Source organism: Bos indicus x Bos taurus, chromosome 6 (assembly GCF_003369695.1).
Source record: "Bos indicus x Bos taurus breed Angus x Brahman F1 hybrid chromosome 6, Bos_hybrid_MaternalHap_v2.0, whole genome shotgun sequence".
Lineage (NCBI taxonomy): Eukaryota > Metazoa > Chordata > Mammalia > Artiodactyla > Bovidae > Bos > Bos indicus x Bos taurus.
The window spans coordinates 42,443,645-42,461,418 of NC_040081.1; the positions used below are offsets into that span (position 1 = coordinate 42,443,645).

General features: G+C 40.9%; 1 protein-coding gene across 1 annotated transcript in view; it reads left to right on the forward strand.

Annotated features, from left to right (window-relative positions):
* Window positions 1-741: 741 nt before the first annotated feature.
* The window catches only part of LOC113894168 (cytosolic beta-glucosidase), a 132,566-nt gene continuing 115,533 nt past the window's right edge, over window positions 742-17,774 (forward strand). Inside the window, exon 1 of the mRNA XM_027544172.1 lies at window positions 742-928. Coding sequence (XP_027399973.1) covers window positions 871-928 — 58 coding nt within the window. The 5' untranslated portion in view covers window positions 742-870. The remainder of the gene's footprint in view (window positions 929-17,774) is intronic.

Sequence of the window (17,774 nt, forward strand, 5' to 3'; positions counted from 1 at the left end):
ATAAAAACCAGCAGAAACAGCTAAGAATAGTTACCTCTAGGGCATGGGGATAAGGAATTGTGAGGAAATGGTCAAGGGAAAGTTCTAGGAGGATTAAAGAAAGAAAGTGAAGTCACTCAGTCATGTCTAACTCTTTGTGACCTTAAGGACTGTAGCCTACCAGGCTCTTCAGTCTATGGAATTTCCCAGGCATGAGTACTGGAATGGGTTGCCATTTCCTTCGCCAGGGCATCTTCTGTACTCGGGGATAGAACTTGGGTCTCCCGCATTGCGGGCAGACGCTTTATCAACTGAGCCACCAGGGAAGCCCAAAGTGAAAGTGAAAGTCGGTCAGTCATGTCTAACTCTTTGTGACCCCATGGACTATACAGTCGATGGAATTCTCTAGGCCAGAATACTGGAGTGGGTAGCCTTTCCCTTCTCCAGGGGATCTTCCCAACCCAGGGATCAAACCCAGGTCTCTTGCATTGCAGGCAGATTCTTTACCAGCTGAGCCACAAGGGTTTACGTGACTTTTAAAAGCAATGTCCATATATTTCATTAAAAGGGAAAAGATTAGAAGGACGGGTACCCTGCCAAAGCAGGGACTAGGTCTGTGCCCAGGCTGGCCCAACTCTGTTAAGAATCAGGGAGTGTCCAGAGAAGAAACTATAGACACTCCCCCTTAACACAGTGATTTGGCTTCCTATCAAGGCTGTGGCCATTCAAGCAAAGTCGTTTAATCAGGCTCCCTTCTTGTTTGCATATTCGCTCACGATCCGAGACTTCAGTCAGGATGAGAGTTCACTTACTGTTTGCGCAACTGCGGGACTCTGCCTGAAAGGTGCCTCTCCGTTGCCCGAGTGTCCGGGTCGGCTGTCTCTGAAACATATGGCTTTCCCTGCAGGATTTGGATGGGGGGCAGCCACCTCAGCTTATCAAGTGGAAGGTAGGAGAAACTCCTTGCCCTCTCTAGGGCTGGGCTGGATGCCTTCTCATAGATTCTGTATGTCTGCGGAAGAATGTGGGGATAAGGAGGCAAAAAAAAAAAAAAAAAAAAAAGAAGAAGAAGAAGAAGGGAAAGCACTGTGCCTGCGTGCTAAGTTGCTTCAGTCATGTCCGATTCTGTGCGACCCCATGGTTCTAGCCCGCCAGGCTCCTCTGTCCATGGGGACTCTCCAGGCAAGAATACTGGAGTGGGTTGCTATGCCCTCCTCCAGATGATCTTTCTGACTCAGGAATCGAACCTATGTCTCTTAGGCCTCCTGCATTGGCAGGCGGGTTCTTACCACTAGCGCCACCTGGGAAGCCCCAGAATAGCAGGGAAGAACCCATAATTGTATAAAGGAAACGACCCCTTTTCCCATAGAAGAGGCTCGCTTCCCATGTCCCTTTCCTTAGGCACAAGGGTAGTGGTGGTGACGGGCTGAAGACCCAGCCAACAGCTGTATTTTTGGTCAGTTTCAGCTTATCTGAGACATCAGTGTACATTGAACGAGTTGCTTTCATCATTTGTTTCTTGAACACATTGGCCATAACCTCCCTAAAAATAGTTGCTCCTGTTGGTTGGAAAATATTGACTAAGTACCTTCAAAGATTTCAAGAGACATCATTAAGGGATGTTTTTCAGTTGGGAGAGGTGCCCTGTTCTATTTCTATTGAGCACAAGGCGCCCCCCATTTCCTCAGTGGCTGAGAAGTAAAGAGAAGCAACTGTGAGAGGTTAAAGAGGATCCAGAATGAAGTTGGTCTCCATTTACCTCCATGGAACTGCCAGGTAGAAGCCATCTTCCATGGAGACTCTGTGTTTTGATACACATATGCTCTGCTGGCTCAGATGGTAAAGAATGAGTGTGTAATGTGGGAGACCTGGCTTCGATCCCTGGGTTGGGAAGATCCCCTGGAGGAGGGCATGGCAACTGACTCCACTATTCTTGCCTGAAGAATCCCATGGACAGAGGAGCCTGGCGGGGCTGCAGTGCATGGGGTCGCAAAGAGTAGGACACGACTGAGCAACCAATACTTTCATACTTTCATGCTCTGATACAAGGCGTGCTCAAAAGGTCTGGGAATGTCCAGTTAAGCAAGATCCCACATCACTTTTCTCTCTCTCTCTAGTACCGTCTTCATCTTTTCCCAGATAATCTCCACTTGGTCAGCATGGGTGACTTGACAGGGATGACCCTCTAGGAGTAAAAATGAGAGCTATCACGTTGGCTAGCTTCCTTCTCAGAAGAGAGGTCGGACAGAGCTGAGAGGGGGTTGCAGAGTGCTGGAATGAAGTGAACAGAATCAGGTTCTAGAAGGAGCATAGCATGGAGACTAGGAAATCAGGCTGTGGAGACAGACTCCCTGGACCTGTGGTCTGTCTCTACCTTTTCCTAACTCTGTGTGACTTTGGGCAAGTACTCAACTTCTCTGTGCCTTCTCATGTAAATGGAGATAATGATGGTACCATCAGCCTTATATTGTTGCTGTGAGGTTTAAATACAATTATTTATGTTAAATGCTGAATGATTAGCAAGTGATCCCTGAATGGTACTTACATTTAGATGGGGGTCAGTCACAAAGGGATTACTGAGAATGACTCACTTTAGAACTCTACAGTAAACTTGGCTGAAATGTGCAATCAGTTATCTAAGACAGCACAGTGGGTTTCAGTTCCCAGCTCCAGATACTGCTCTTTCAGGAGCCGGGGGTAAGCATACGGCTTCGTTCTGAGCTTCTCTCTTCACAGGGCTTCCGCATGGCCAGACCTCTTCTGTCTACACCTGGCTTGCTGCTGCCTTACTGTAAGCTCTTTATTTATGATCCCTAGCCCGCTATTATGCTGTTCACTGTCTAATAACAGCTTTCAAAAGGGAAACTGATCTTCCCTTCTCTTTCTGTCAATACACAGATGCCTTTTATATGTCTGCTTTCTTTTCTTTTCATACTGTTAATGGTGACCTGCCTCTTGAGAAACCTGTATGCAGGTCAGGAAGCAACAGTTAGAACTGGACATGGAACAACAGACTGGTTCCAAATAGGAAAACGAGTATGTCAAGGCTGTATATTGTCACCCTGCTTATTTAACTTATATGCAGAGTACATCATGAGAAACGCTGGGCTGGAAGAAGCACAAGCTGGAATCAAGATTGCCGGGAGAAATATCAATAACCTCAGATATATGTTTCAATGCCATTCTCCTGTAAAGTTAAAAAATAAAATAAAAAAAGAATAATTTATTCAAAAAATAAAATAAAAATACAACAACAAAAAATAACCTCAGATATGCCAATGACACCACCCGTATGGCAGAGAGTGAGAAAGAACTAAAGAGCCTCTTGATGAAAGTGAAAGAGGAGAGTGCAAAAGTTGGCTTAAAGCTCAATGTTCAGAAAACTAAGATCATGGCATCCAGACCCATCACCTCATGGCAAATAGATGGGGAAACAGTGGAAACAGTGGCTGACTTTATTTTTCTGGGCTCCAAAATCACTGCAGATGGTGATTGCAGCCATGAAATTAAAAGACACTTACTCCTTGGAAGGAAAGTTATGACCAACCTAGATAGCATATTAAAAAGCAGAGATATTACTTTGTCAACAAAGGTCCATCTAGTCAAGGCTATGGTTTTTCCAGTAGTCATGTATGGATGTGAGAGTTGGACTATAAAGAAAGCTGAGTGCCGAAGAATTGATGCTTTTGAACTGTGGTGTTGGAGAAGAGTCTTGAGAGTCCCTTGGACTGCAAGGAGATCCAACCAGTCCATCCTAAAAGAGATCAGTTCTGGGTGTTGATTGGAAGGACTGATGTTGAAGCTGAAACTCCAATACTTTGGCCACCTGATGCAAAGAGCTGACTCGTTTGAAAAAGACCCTGATGCTGGGGAAGATTGAGGGCAGGAGGAGAAGGGGACGACAGAGGATGAGATGACTGGCTGGTATCACTGACTCAATGGACATGAGTTTGAGTAAACTCCGGGAGTTGGTGATGGACTGGGAGGCCTGGCGTGCTGCGATTCATGGGGTTGCAAAGAGTCGGGCATGACTGAGTGACTGGACTGAGTGACTGAACTGTCTGACTGACTTTCTTTTCTTACCTATTGTTTTATGCTGGGTTTGAGTCCTAGCTTGAGCACTTGCTAGCTGAGTGACTTTGGACAAATAATTTAAGTCTCAGGTTCCTTATTTGTAAAATTAAGAAAATGGTCATACCCACCCTGTAGCTTTGTTCTGAGAATTAAAGAGGTCTGCATATATGATTGGAGCACAAGAATGCCTGGTGCATAGTATCCACTAAATAAAAATAGCACTACTATACTATTACTACTAGTAATGATGATGAATGTTATTCTTTCTCCTCGTTTGATTCTGTCCTACTACGTCATCTGCTCCATTTACTGGGAATGGTCCTTTCTTCTTTGGACCCTAAATAAGAATACACTCTGTTCTTGCTCATTCTTGTCCAGTTACTGGGAGAGTTACTGTTTAGCTACCCCTTCCACCACTGTAGGGATAACACGTGCAGGATGTCAACACATAGCTTTGTTAGATCAATGTGGCCTGGAATTTAAAAGCTGAAGTCACCTTGTCACTTTCTAATTTTGATAATCTTTGAACTTTTGAGCTTCCCTAGCCTCTGAAAGTTCACAGTTTTTGGAAGTCATGGACATTTAGCAGAACTGAGGACTGAGCAGCAACTGTAAAAAAAAAAAAATCTAGCTTGGTTATTTATTCTAAAACATCATAATGTGTCTTTTTATATTGATTTTCAAAGCACATTGTCTGTGTAGGTATCTTTGTTTTCAGACACCCTCTCCTGAGTCTGGAGAGATAGCTATCATACTCCATGGCCCCCGCCATCCTCTACAGATCCATGCCCACCCCTACACAGAAATAGTGATATTTTGTCTGTTACTTGGAATGAAAGTCAATGTCAGGGTCTTTGTAAGTAGAGTAACCAGAAAGGGCAAAATAGGCCTTTCAGTCACTGGGCTTCCTAACGTACTGTTTGCTTGTGTATTTCACCAGACCTATGGCTCTTCCTTCTTTCTGTCCTTCTCCATGTCTCTTTCACCTTCATGTTGGCCACTTCCTTGGCTATGGTTTTTAAGAAGAGTTTAATGTTTATTAAACATTAACAACATGGAACAACAGACTGGTTCCAAATAGGAAAAGGAGTACATCAAGGCTGTATATTCTTACCCTGCTTATTTAACTTCTATGCAGAGTACATCATGAGAAACGCTGGACTGGAAGAAACACAAGCTGGAATCAAGATTGCCAGGAGAAATATCAATAACCTCAGATATGCAGATGACACCACCCTTATGGCAGAAAGTGAAGAGGAACTCAAAAGCCTCTTGATGAAAGTGAAAGTGGAGAGTGAAAAAGTTGGCTTAAAGCTCAACATTCAGAAAACAAAGATCATGGCATCCGGACGCATCACTTCATGGGAAATAGATGGGGAAACAGTGGAAACAGTGTCAGACTTTATTTTTTGGGGCTCCAAAATCACTGCAGATGGTGACTGCAGCCATGAAATTAAAAGACGCTTACTCCTTGGAAGGAAAGTTATGACCAACCTAGATAGCATATTCAAAAGCAGAGACATTACTTTGCCAACAAAGGTTCGTCTAGTCAAGGCTATGGTTTTTCCTGTGGTCGTGCATGGATGTGAGAGTTGGACTGTGAAGAAGGCTGAGCGCCAAAGAATTGATGCTTTTGAACTGTGGTGTTGGAGAAGAGTCTTGAGAGTCCCTTGGACTGTAAGGAGATCCAACCAGTCCATTCTGAAGGAGATAAGCCCTGTGATTTCTTTGGAAGGAATGATGCTAAAGCTGAAAACTCCAGTACTTTGGCCACCTCATGTGAAGAGTTGACTCATTGGAAAAGACTTGGATGCTGGGAGGGATTGGGAACAGGAGAAGAAGGGGACGGCAGAGGATGAGATGGCTGGACGGCATCACTGACTTGATGGATGTGAGTCTGGGTGAACTCCGGGAGTTGGTGATGGACAGGGAGGCCTGGCGTGCTGCGATTCATGGGGTTGCAAAGAGTCGGACACGACTGAGCGACTGAACTGAACTGAACTGAATGTTTATTATACCAGAGTTGGCTTCATGGTACCTAGAGCTTTTTGGAGAAAAGCATCATATAAATCTAATAAATAAATAATTAACAAGTGATATAAGCAGGAGGAAAATTATGTGTTTTAGGTGAGTTGTAAAGAACACTGTAAAACCTGTAAAAATGTATTTGTTAGACAAAGAGGCAGGGAAGAAAATGAAGATGATCATCATTTGTACAGAAGTGAATCTCATGCAATATTTTAAAGCACAAAACAACCCCCATGATTTTTAACCCTTTATGAAACTCTTTGCCTGTGTTTCTGGCTGCAGGGAACATGAGGCACAAAACAGCAGATAGCTCAGTGCCATTGTTTACTTCCTAGGTAAGCCACGAGGGTCTATGAAAGTAACTTTTAAGACCTGATTCTACAGCTCTTATGAGCTTGTAACTCCCAGTAATTTCAGGGAAGGCTCTAAAGGGGTGAATGTACTCTGCAAAAATCCTATGGGTCCTGAGTAAAGTCTAAAACTACTCCACTAAGGTGTCCTGGTGGAATCCAAGTTTGTGGTTTATAAGGAGGTGAAGCCCTCAGTTTTATGAATATGATTACCAACCCTCCATGATGCCCTGGATATCAGTGTAATGTTTGGACTGTGATTTAACTTGGACTTTGACTTTATGTTGGCAGATATTGAGGCTGGCCTCAAAATTTGGCCTTCTATTTGCCTTGGTGTATCAAAGGTGAACTCCTGTAGTTGAGAAACTTGGGGTTCTTTTGTGCTTACAAAAGTGGGAGAATGAACAAATTCTTTGGTTTTAGGTCCAGTTTTAAGTGATTTTTTTTTTTTTTTTCAATTAATCAATTTTTGGCTGCTCTGGGTCTCACTGCTGTGAGCAGGCTTTCTCTAGTTACAGTGAGCTGAGCGGGGGCTACTCTCTAGTTTGCAGTGCGTGGCCTTTTCATTGCGGTGACTTCTCTTGTTGCAGAGCACGGGCTCTACGGCACAAGCAACACACGGACTCAGCAGTTGCAGCTCTCGGGCTTTGGAGTGGGGGCTCAGTAGTTTCGATGCACCAGCTTAGTTGTTCCCAGGCCTGTGGGATCTTCCCGGGGCAGGAATCAAACCCATGTTTCCTGGAATTCTTAAACACTGGGCCACCAGGGAGGGCCTATAGTGATTCTATCCAGGCTGTTTCTTCTCTGTACCTTTTAAAAACTGAGTTCAACTATACAAACTGAGCTAGATGCCCATTTTTTCTACCTGCTGTAGATGTCAGCAGAGGCCCCATATTTCTTTAGACAACTTCCTGTTTGCTTCCTCCACTCAACCAGTTTTGGCTGTGTATCTGGCTTCCTAATTTCTACTAAACTCCTTGGCGCAAACATTTCAGCTGGGGATTTGATCTTTTGGCTACCCTTGGTAGTCTTCTGGTACAATGTTCACCAAACTGGTCTTCCCTTGGTATGAACCCATCTAAGAAGGGAGTGGAAGCAGACTTAAAAGCATGGACATTTATAAAAAGGAGGAGGAGAGGTAAGAATTTATCCATGAAATTTCTCATACCTTGAAGTTGAGGTGAGAGAAACCACGCTTATTTTTTCCCCCAGTTTAAAATTTGAGATCCACAAAAACTCAGTAGTTGCCCCCATTTTTGATTGTACCATGAAATTATGTAGGTATCATCAAACGAGTATGGGCTTTGGCCGGGATGGTGTTCAGGTATTCATCAGCTGATACACTGACCAATCAGATGCTAACTTACAGTTTTTTACAAAAAATTGGCATAAACTGGACTTGCATCTACATTGACTACTGAGAGGAAATTCCAACCATCAGCCACTGGTATGGGACAGACTACTGGTAGCATCTTCATTGACCATTAAGAGTAAAGGCCAGCTGTCAACAACTGACTTGACTAGCCTGGCACTCACTTAACTAGTCAGAGTGGGTACCAGCTGTAATCAACCACTGAGGCCACAATTTCATGTATTGATTGAATTTTAGCTTTAGGTGTATGAGTGGGACATATGAAGACCATATCAGACTATTTGTGAACTACTGGAGAGTTAATTCTCTTAATTTCTCCAAGCCTCAGATTTTTCACCTGCAAAATCCCATATGCTCATTTCTCTCTCTCTTTTTAAATTAAATTTCATTGGGTAAGATTTGGAGACCTTTTTCTTACATTGTGTGCTTCTCTGAATCTGGGTTGATTTCCCCAACTTTTTCTTTCAGATTACTAATTTGGGCATTAGATTTGTACATTCTATCTTTCAACGTCTCTATGAAGTATTTAATTACAGCAATCATATTTTTAAATTTTAGGAACACATTCTTATTCTTTGATTGTCTAATTTCCAGGAAGTCATGTTTTATTTTTTGGATGTAATCATTCTTTAAATCTTTTTAAGAATGCTAGTTTAAAAATTGTCTTTTTTCCCCTTTTTTGTATCATTTTGAAATCTTTGGGTTATTTGTTTATTTGGGTCCTCATCTTTCATGCTATTTGTCTTTGTCAAGTGGTTGGTGATCCTGGAATACCCATTTATGATTTTGAATGAAAGAATACATTGATAGGAGTAACTGAGTTAGGCTTCCTTTGAAGTTAAGTGGTTTTGTTCAACTGAAACAGTCCTGACCCTGTAAGAAGCAGGATTCTGTGTAAGTGAGTGGGACCCATTAACGGTCAGTCTAGTTATAAAGGACTATGTGTGTGAGGGAAGGAAGCCAACGTTTAGATCTCAATAATGGCCAGAAAATGAGGACTTTAAAAAAGAATGTTTTTGTTTGCCTTTTAAAAGTGTTTTTATCAAGTCTTTCTTTTTTATCAGTTTAACTCAGGTATAATTGTCATACAGCACTGTATAAGTTTAAAGGGTACAGCTTAATGACTTGACTTACATATATTGTCAACTGATTACCACAATAAGAAAAAAAAGCTTAGAAGTTTTGATGCAAATTTCTAGGATCTACTCTCTTAGCAATTTTCAAATATGGCATACAACAAAGTTTACTCTAGTCATCATGTTGTACATTACCTTCTCAGTACTAATTTATCTTATAACCAAAAGTTTGTACCTTCTGACCACTTTAATCCAATTTCTCTTTCCCTCACCCCCCATCTCTGGAGGATATGAATCTGATTATTTTTCCTCTATGAGTTTGTTTTTTTCTGTTTCCTTAGATTCCACTGTGAGATCATACCATATTCATCTTTCTCTGCCTGATTGTTCACTTTTGACTTTTGTTTCCCATCTGTACTACCCTTCAAGTTCATATTTAGTTCTAGAGTTTATTCTGCCTTTCTGGACTGTCTCAGTACCCTTGATAGCAATCTTTTCCTGTCACATATCTCACTTTTATTAAGCATATCTTGTAACTTCGAGGTGGGGGGAAGGCAGTACCAACTGCTCTGTTTGAAGGGTGGGTGAGGAACCAGTCAGGCCGGCAGCACGTTAGGTAATCCTTTAGTTAATTACTCTGATGATTGCTCTGAGTCTGTTCTGCTCTCTGCAGTGGCTGACCCGTAGATTCTCTAGGGCAACCCCTCTTAATCCTTACCAGCCGTCGTGTGTGTGTGTCTGTGTGTGTGTGTGTGTCTGTGTGTGTTGTAATCCTTTGCTTTAGTTTCTCAGACAATTCCATTCTAGTTACTTTGTTTTCCACACATTTTTTAGTCAATGTGGCATTCTTTAGGGGCTTTTTTGGTTTTCAGTTATGTCATGGATTTTTTTTTTAATTGGTTGCCATTTCAGTGGGGTTGTGAGAGGGAGAGGAATTAAATATGTCCATTCCACTCCCCATCTTAAACTGGAAGTCCTTATTAACATGCATTTATAGAACAAAAGTGTCCTATAAACCATACAGCGTTATTCAAAGTTTAGCAAATGAATTCCCCCATCTTCTTCTTACCCTTCTCCTCCTCCTCTCTATCACTAACACATCCAGGCTCTGGAAATTTTCTAGTCTTATGCTTTTTAGGAAGAGGATGAGATAACATGGAATTGATGGCATTTCAGACAATGAGAGAAAGTGAAATATTGAGAGAGGTGAGGAAAGCCATAGTGGAGGATGGGTGCTATGCCCAAGAAGAGTGCCCGCCTCTGGGGTCAGCTGCTCTAAGCCATTTGTACTTTTCATTTTTTCTTACATCCCTTGATTCTGGACACACATTCTCCATGTACCAAGTTTCCTGGTAACAAGTTGGCTTCATGGGCAGTGATGAAAGGTATCCTCTGCCATTGCTGTTGGTACATGTCAGGTATTTGCTGATAACAGTCTGCCTACTTATGTATTCTTTTCTATCAGCAAAGTTCTTGATACCGAATGAATGCTTATCACATATGTTTAGGAAAAAGCATTTTTATCTTTATGATGGAATTACTACAAAATAATTGTAGAGTATTTAAAATATACAAACAAGCAAACAAATAAAAAATCAGCCAGAGAAGTGTCTTCAAATTTTGAGTACGTACTTCAATCTCTTTGTTTACATTCACAGATTTTCATACACTCATCTACTTTTGTTCATCCTAATAGGAACGTTCTATACATGGTTTTGGTTTCTGTAAGATACTTAAAAATATCCTGATAGAGTATAACACATTTGCCTCTTTTTCTCTCCTCTCTTTCTATACACATGAATGTTGCATATAAAGCAAATGTGATATGTATATCTTTTTCAATTATGGTTTCCTCAGGGTATATACCCAATAGTGGGTTTGCCGGATCATATTGTAGTTTTATTCCTAATTTTTTCAGGAATCTCCATATTGTTCTCCACAGTGGCTATATCAATTTGCATTCCCACCAACAGTGCCAGAGGGTAACCTTTTCTCCACACCTTCTTCAGCATTTACTGTTTGTATACTTTTTGATGGTGGCCAATCTGACTGGTGTGAGATGATACCTCATTGTGGTTTTGATGTGCATTTCTCTAATAATGAGTGATGTTGAACATCTTTTCATGTGTTTATGAGCCATCTGCATGTCTTCTTTGGAGGAATGTCTATTTAGGTCTTCTGCCCACTTTTTGATTGGGTTGTTTGTTTTTCTGCTGTTGAACTGCATGAGCTGCTTGTATTGCAGAAACCATCACAATATTGTAATTATCCCCTAATTAAAAATAAAAAGAAACAAAAAAAGAAAACAAAACAAATGTGAGTCAATATGCGTCTTTGAAGCTAAGAGAAAATTTGCTGTATCTCAGTAAATATGCTACATCTCCTGTTTGGAGTAGAGTTCTGTATCGTGTCCTACATATCTGTACATAAATTAATTTGTCACCACCAAATTCATCAGTTAAGCTGGGACATTTGTTTATTTGGATAAATGTGTGCCAGCATCATACTGAAAAAAAGACTGTTCTTTCTTGGGCCTGCCCATCTGGCAGGGGTTGCTTTCCAGGTAAGTTCACTGGTGCAAAGCTTAAGTGATTCTTCAAGAATTATTGGGTCATCACATAGTGTCTGAGACAGAAACATGGGACTCATGCTAGACTGTGCCTCTTACCCTTCTTTATTTATTTTTTTTGTTGTTCTATCTCTTTTAAACCCCCTGGTTACACCCGTCTTCCCCTTTACTGCTTCCTTTCTTTTAGTTCCAGAACTCACCATCTTTTGTCTTAAATTCTTCTTGCCTCCCTCCACTTTCCTCCAATCTCTCTAACACCCTGCTTCTAGCATGGTCTTTTAAAATTCTGACCACTTCATTCCATTTCTTTTTTTTTTAATGATTTTTTTTTTTTTTTGTAAGAGAAGCTAAGTGGTCCTCAGTTTTTAGTTTTTACTTTTTGGTTGCCCTGTGAAGCATATAGGATCTTAATTCCCCAACCAGGGATCAAACCGGAGCCCCCTGCATTGGAAGTGTAGAGTCTTAACCACTGGACCTCCAGGGGAATCCCTCCATTTCTTGAGAGATAGCGTGAGCTCTGAAATCAAACAGACCAAGTTTGGACTCTAACTTCACCTCTTACCAGTTGTGTGATCTTTGGAGACAACTAAGCTTTGTACCTCATTTCCTCATGTGTAAAATGGGAATAGTAGGGATATCTGTCTTGGTTGTTGTAAATATGTTTATGAACATCAGCTGTTTAGATTTGCACTGGGCAAACTGCATGTGTTCAATAAAATTTAACAATTATTTAATTGTCTTCTTGCCTTCTATAGAACTATTTCTGAATCCGTGCATGGCATTAAAAAAAACCAAAACTGTTTGTAATTTTACCTCTGACTACATCCCCAGTTTCATCTCTTGTTTCCTTTTCATTTGTATCTTATTCTTTGACCAAAATGAAGCACAAGTAATTCTTTAAATGTGCCATGACCTTCACGTACTGTTGCACGCACTGTTCCCTCTGCTTGAATGCATACCTGACTTCTGGCATGTGCAGAGACCAACAGAGGACAAAGATCCAGGCTTCTTAACTTCCAGCCTGGGTCTCCTTTCCTACTGCAGCATACTGCCTCTTTCGCCTTCATCCTTTATGCTACTCATCTGAGTATATTATGGGAGCTTGGTAGAGACAGTAAGGAGCTGGGAATGGCATATGGCAAAGGAAGCCTCCCAAAGAAGTTTTTAGTACCTATAACAATCTATTGTATTAATTCTTTGGAACGACATGGATAATGTCTTTTTCCCTGAGCATTTGGACATAACTCCATGCTTTTAAGAATTTTTAATATCATGAGAGGGGCTTCTCCAGTGGCTCAGCTGTAAAGAAGCCACCTGCAATGCAGAAGCTGCAGGAGATGCGGGTTCCATCCCTGGGTGGGGAAGATCCCCTGGAGGGGAACATGACAACCCACTCCAGTATTCTTGCCTGGAGGATCCCATGGACAGAAGAGCCTGGTGGGCAACAGTCCAAAGGGTCGCAAAAAGTCAGACATGACTGAAGCAACTTAGCATGCATGCAATATCATGAGAAATATTGATATGGACTGATACGATATTAACATGGCTGTTACACTGAGTGCTGGTGTTTCCGATGGCAAGGGAGCAGTTGCAGCCCTGTTATTTTCCTTCTCCTTTGCTGTGTGGGATGCTGCCTTGAGCTGAGCAGATCTGTGTTTTGTTTTGTTTGGTTGTTTTGAGCAGATCTGTATTGGCTTTGGATCTTTCTCAAGGTGCCTGCTCTTCCTTTCATTAGTGTGGATAATCAGAGTTTGATTGTAAAGTATGCCTAGGCCAAGTGCAAGGGCTTTTAAAATTGTCTGCTGTTTTAGATTATCCAGGCCACTGATCCTCCTTCCTTAGCATGGATAATTGAGAGTGGACTGGGCTGAAGAGTGCTAAGCAGAACCAATTGACAAAATAAATGAGATTTTTAAAATCCTTTACATTTTAATAATAGAAAAAAAACCAAGCTAGATTTTCTTCTCCTTTTTTTAATCAAAAAGAGTCTATTTTATATTTTGAAACAGTAAATGTTGATATATTTGGCTTTAAGTTGATTCAAAATAGGAGACTATTTCCTATGATGCACCAGTTTAAAATGTATACTAATCATAATAGGTACTTAATGGAGTTAGGGGAAAAATTGAAAATATAGGCAAGAGTTTGGATGGTTTCATATTCAATGTCAGATTCTCTTATAACCCTGTTTATGTTTCAATGTAGCAAGGAGTGGGTGGGAGTTACTTCAGATTCTGAAAAGCTCTCTCTTGAAAGTGGAGGCTATAATTCTTTGTCCCTAATGAGCAGTAACCATGTGGAGAAAGGCATTTCATGAATGTTTGTGTAAGATTAACAGGATTCTGTTTTCTGGAAATATCTGATCTCATTTGCTTCTCATTTTCATCCTTTCATCTTTCCCCATGCATGTCTGCATGCAGAGAGAAATGTATTTACATGTCGCTTGACTGGGACTTTAGAGGACATGTTCGCAAAGGAATGATGTTGTAAATAGGGATTGGTGTCACTGAATGCCCTTCAGGTGTGTAATGAGATAAATAGATTTTGGGGGTTGACCTGGGAATTTGGAACATAATGTAGGAAGCAATGGTGAGTTTCTGGGCAGGTGACTCATAAAGATGTTTTTTGAAACATGACCCATTTTTATGTTGGGCATTGCCAACCTAAGGCTTAAAGACTCCCATAACACCCATGAATAATCATTTAAATGCAGGCTTTGAGACTTGGGGAAAAAAGTGCATTATTTACTCTAAAGACAATAATCTTCCTTTGGAGTTATTGTAGTCCATCATACAGATGCATACTGGGGGATCTTTGAAAGAGCAACATTTTCTCTTGATGGTCCATTCCTTCATATATCTTACAAATTATTATCCAGGTTTGGGTGGCAGGCTCTGGTTAGGAATGCACAGCAGCCATTCTGCACCAGAGCATAAGAGACTAAGGCTCTTTCACAGAGTGAAATATTACAAAGGGCCTTTGGTCACTGTCTATTGTGTTTGTGTGAAGAGCAAGACATGGGGAGGGAGGTGCTGTATCCTCTCATTCTTTAAAAAAAAAAAACAAAACACAACATGATTATATTTTAATATACAAGCAGGGAGGGAGGTGGGAGGGGGGTTCAGGATGCGGAACACGTGTACACCCATGGTGGATTCATGTTGATGTATGGCAAAACCAATACAATATTGTAAAGTAACTAGCCTCCAATTCAATAAATAAATTTTAAATAAAAAAAATATACAAGCAAAATACAAAACACTATAGTAAATTACTGACAATAAAATACAGTATTTCATTTGCATTGCATGACAAACAGTTAACATCCTTAGCCATAAATGAATTCTTAGAAACTAGTAACAAAGACATTGTTATACCAAGGGGAATGAAAAAAAACAAAACAAAACACAACAGAAGACATGAAATAATACAAGTGACTCGTAAGGGTTAAGCATGTATAAAAATGACTGAGCTGAACAATAAAAGAAGAAAAGCAATTTCTTTGTAATATCATATTACCAAAGATTAAAAATCTAACATTTGTACAGTTTTAGGAAATATACCCACTTAAACACTAGGGAACAAGATTTATGAAGTCCTACTTATGTAATAGGGGAAAATCTGGTTTGGACCCAAACTATAAATTTTGGATATTCTTAGCCCTAGCAGTTCCAATTCATTGGAATTATTTCAACAAATTAGTTGGCTAAATTTACAATGTACATATAAACCATGTTTACTGCATAGAAAATTTGTAACTAGTATATAGATCTCCCCGCCCACTCCCCCCACCCCCCCCCGACCAATCCTCTGATTCTTTGTGGTGGCAAGAGCCTGTCGAATATAGGCACACAATACACTCTTGTGGCTCAACTGATTAGATGAAGGGGAAACAGAAGAGTTCTCCACATAGAAACTATACAGCTGGGCCAGACATCCTCTAGGGGCATGCTAGTACATGCTGTGTGGCTCAAAGAAAGATCAGCTACAACTATACTAAGCCTACAATATGACTGACTTAGATGATGATTTTTCTCTTGGTTGTAGAGAAATTAGGCAAGAAGATCCCAAAGAGGTCTATCTCCAGGTTGTACTTGGAGGGTTCCTGGGGATGAATTAGTAATTAAAGTAAACTGAATGAATATTTATTTGAATTACGACTGCATAGTTCTTCCTAGATATTTATTTACTGTGGGTACTAGAGTCTGGAGGTTTAAAAGGTCAGTAGAACGATCATCTGAATCCAAGATTCTAGTGAAGTAGAGGCAAACACGTGACTATGACAGCATGTGACAACTCGAAAGCAGAAGAAACAAAATGCTAATGCTTTAGAATGTACCAGCATCACCTGGAGTTCTTGTTTCAAGATTTGGGGGCCTATACCAGATTATTTAATAGTGATATTTATAGATGGGGCCCAGGAATTTATGTTTTTTAAAAATAAATGCTCTGTGTGGTTGTGTTGTGGATGGTTGCTGATAATTCGAGAAATTCTGCCATCGGCTATGTTTTCTGAAGACAGGGTAAATGGTAGGACCTCAAGCCAGAGAGGTAGGTAGGGCCTTGTCATGATGCATATAAGGCTCCAAGCTAGGGAGTTGGTGTCATGATCTTGTGCTCTGGTTCTTGGGACCCACAAAATATTAAGCACAGGAAGTGCTACAGTCAAGTCCATATACTAGAAGAGTTTTGACATCAGAGTGGAGGAGGAGCTGAAGGAAGAAGACGTGGAAGCAAAGGAACAGTTATTCGGCTATTGCAATAGATGAGGAAGATGGTATCAAAGGCCTGAATTTAGGTAGAGGGGAAAAAATGGAGAAAAAACCAGAAAGAGGTATCATTGAGAGAGAACCAAAAGGAAATATTTGTGAACATAATGTAGTGAAAGTCACTCAGTCATGTCCGACTCTTTGTGACCCCATGAGCTATACAGTCCATGGAATTCTCCAGGCCAGAATACTGAGGTGGGTAGCCTTTCCCTTCTCTGGGGATCTTCCCAACCCAGGGATCGAATCCAGGTCTCCCACATTGTAGGTGATTCTTCACAAACTGAGCCACAAGGAAAGCCCAAGAATACTGGAGTGGGTAGCCTATCCCTTCTCCAGCGGATCTTCCTGACCCAGGAATTGAACTGGGGTCTCCTGCATTGCAGGCGGATTCTTTACCAACTGAGCTACCAGGGGAGCCCATGAATATAATGTATGATGTGAAGGAAATAGAAGGAAGACTAAGGTGACTCTTGTGATAACAGTTTAGGTAACTTTCTGGCTGATGATTCTATGAATAGAAATACAATACACTGGAGAAGGAGAGGGATTGGAATTTGCTTGGTAGATATATAATTTGGTAGATTCAATTTGGGGTTGAAATTTCCTTAAGGTATTTAAATGGAAATGTATAGGAAGTGACTGGAAATTCATATCTCCATTTTGGATGGGATTTGCTGGTAGTTATCAGTGTGTAGCTGATAGTTAAGTCATAAAAGAAGAGAATCCTTGAGATAGAGTTATAGAGGGAAACAGAAAATGAGCAGGTTGCAAAGTCTGGATTAAGTGATGTAAAAGAATCAAAAGATTCAAAAGAGCCCACAAGGATGTGGCATTCTTCCAAAAGATGAGAACGATTAGAAAGAACTTGAGGCTTCGTCTAGACGAGTGATTTTATAACAGTTTTTAATGCAGCAGAACTCAGTTTTCAAGGAAAATCTAACTTAGAACTTTAATAAAACAGATCCAGATAGAGCATCTCTGGTTGAAGGGAAGAGAGGGAAAATGTATGCCTATCCACCCAGTGTTCCTTTCTTTACTGCTTCTTCCCCACTTGGCAACTCCAGACTCCTCACCAGGGAACAGGGCCTTTAAAACATCAGTGTGCATTCCTTATTTTAAAGAGGCTGGATGATGGATTACATGATCGTTGTCGTGAAACTCATTTGAAACTCATTTGTGACTGAGGGAGAACATGATGTGATAAAGCCCACAAGAAACAAAGCAGCAAAAGGCAGCATGGAACTTGGAGCCTGCCCAACAGTGAAGACATCGCAGGGTTTTAAGGAACAGATGAGGGTGTGTGTGTGTGTGTGTGTGAACATTCTAAGTTCTAACATTCCAGGAAGGAGTTGCAAAGGTGGTAGATTTGTGAGTCCATGAAGACATTCAGGGATTCAGTTTCTTGCCCATTTAAGAGGCAGAGCTAAAGGTTTGTGCTGGGTTGGAGAAACAAAGAGAGTCTTTCCAGTTTCTACGAAATTGAGGCAGTTGTCATGGACATTGCATTGCAATTATAGTCCAGACTCCATCCAAATTCTGGTAGAAGTGGAACTTTAA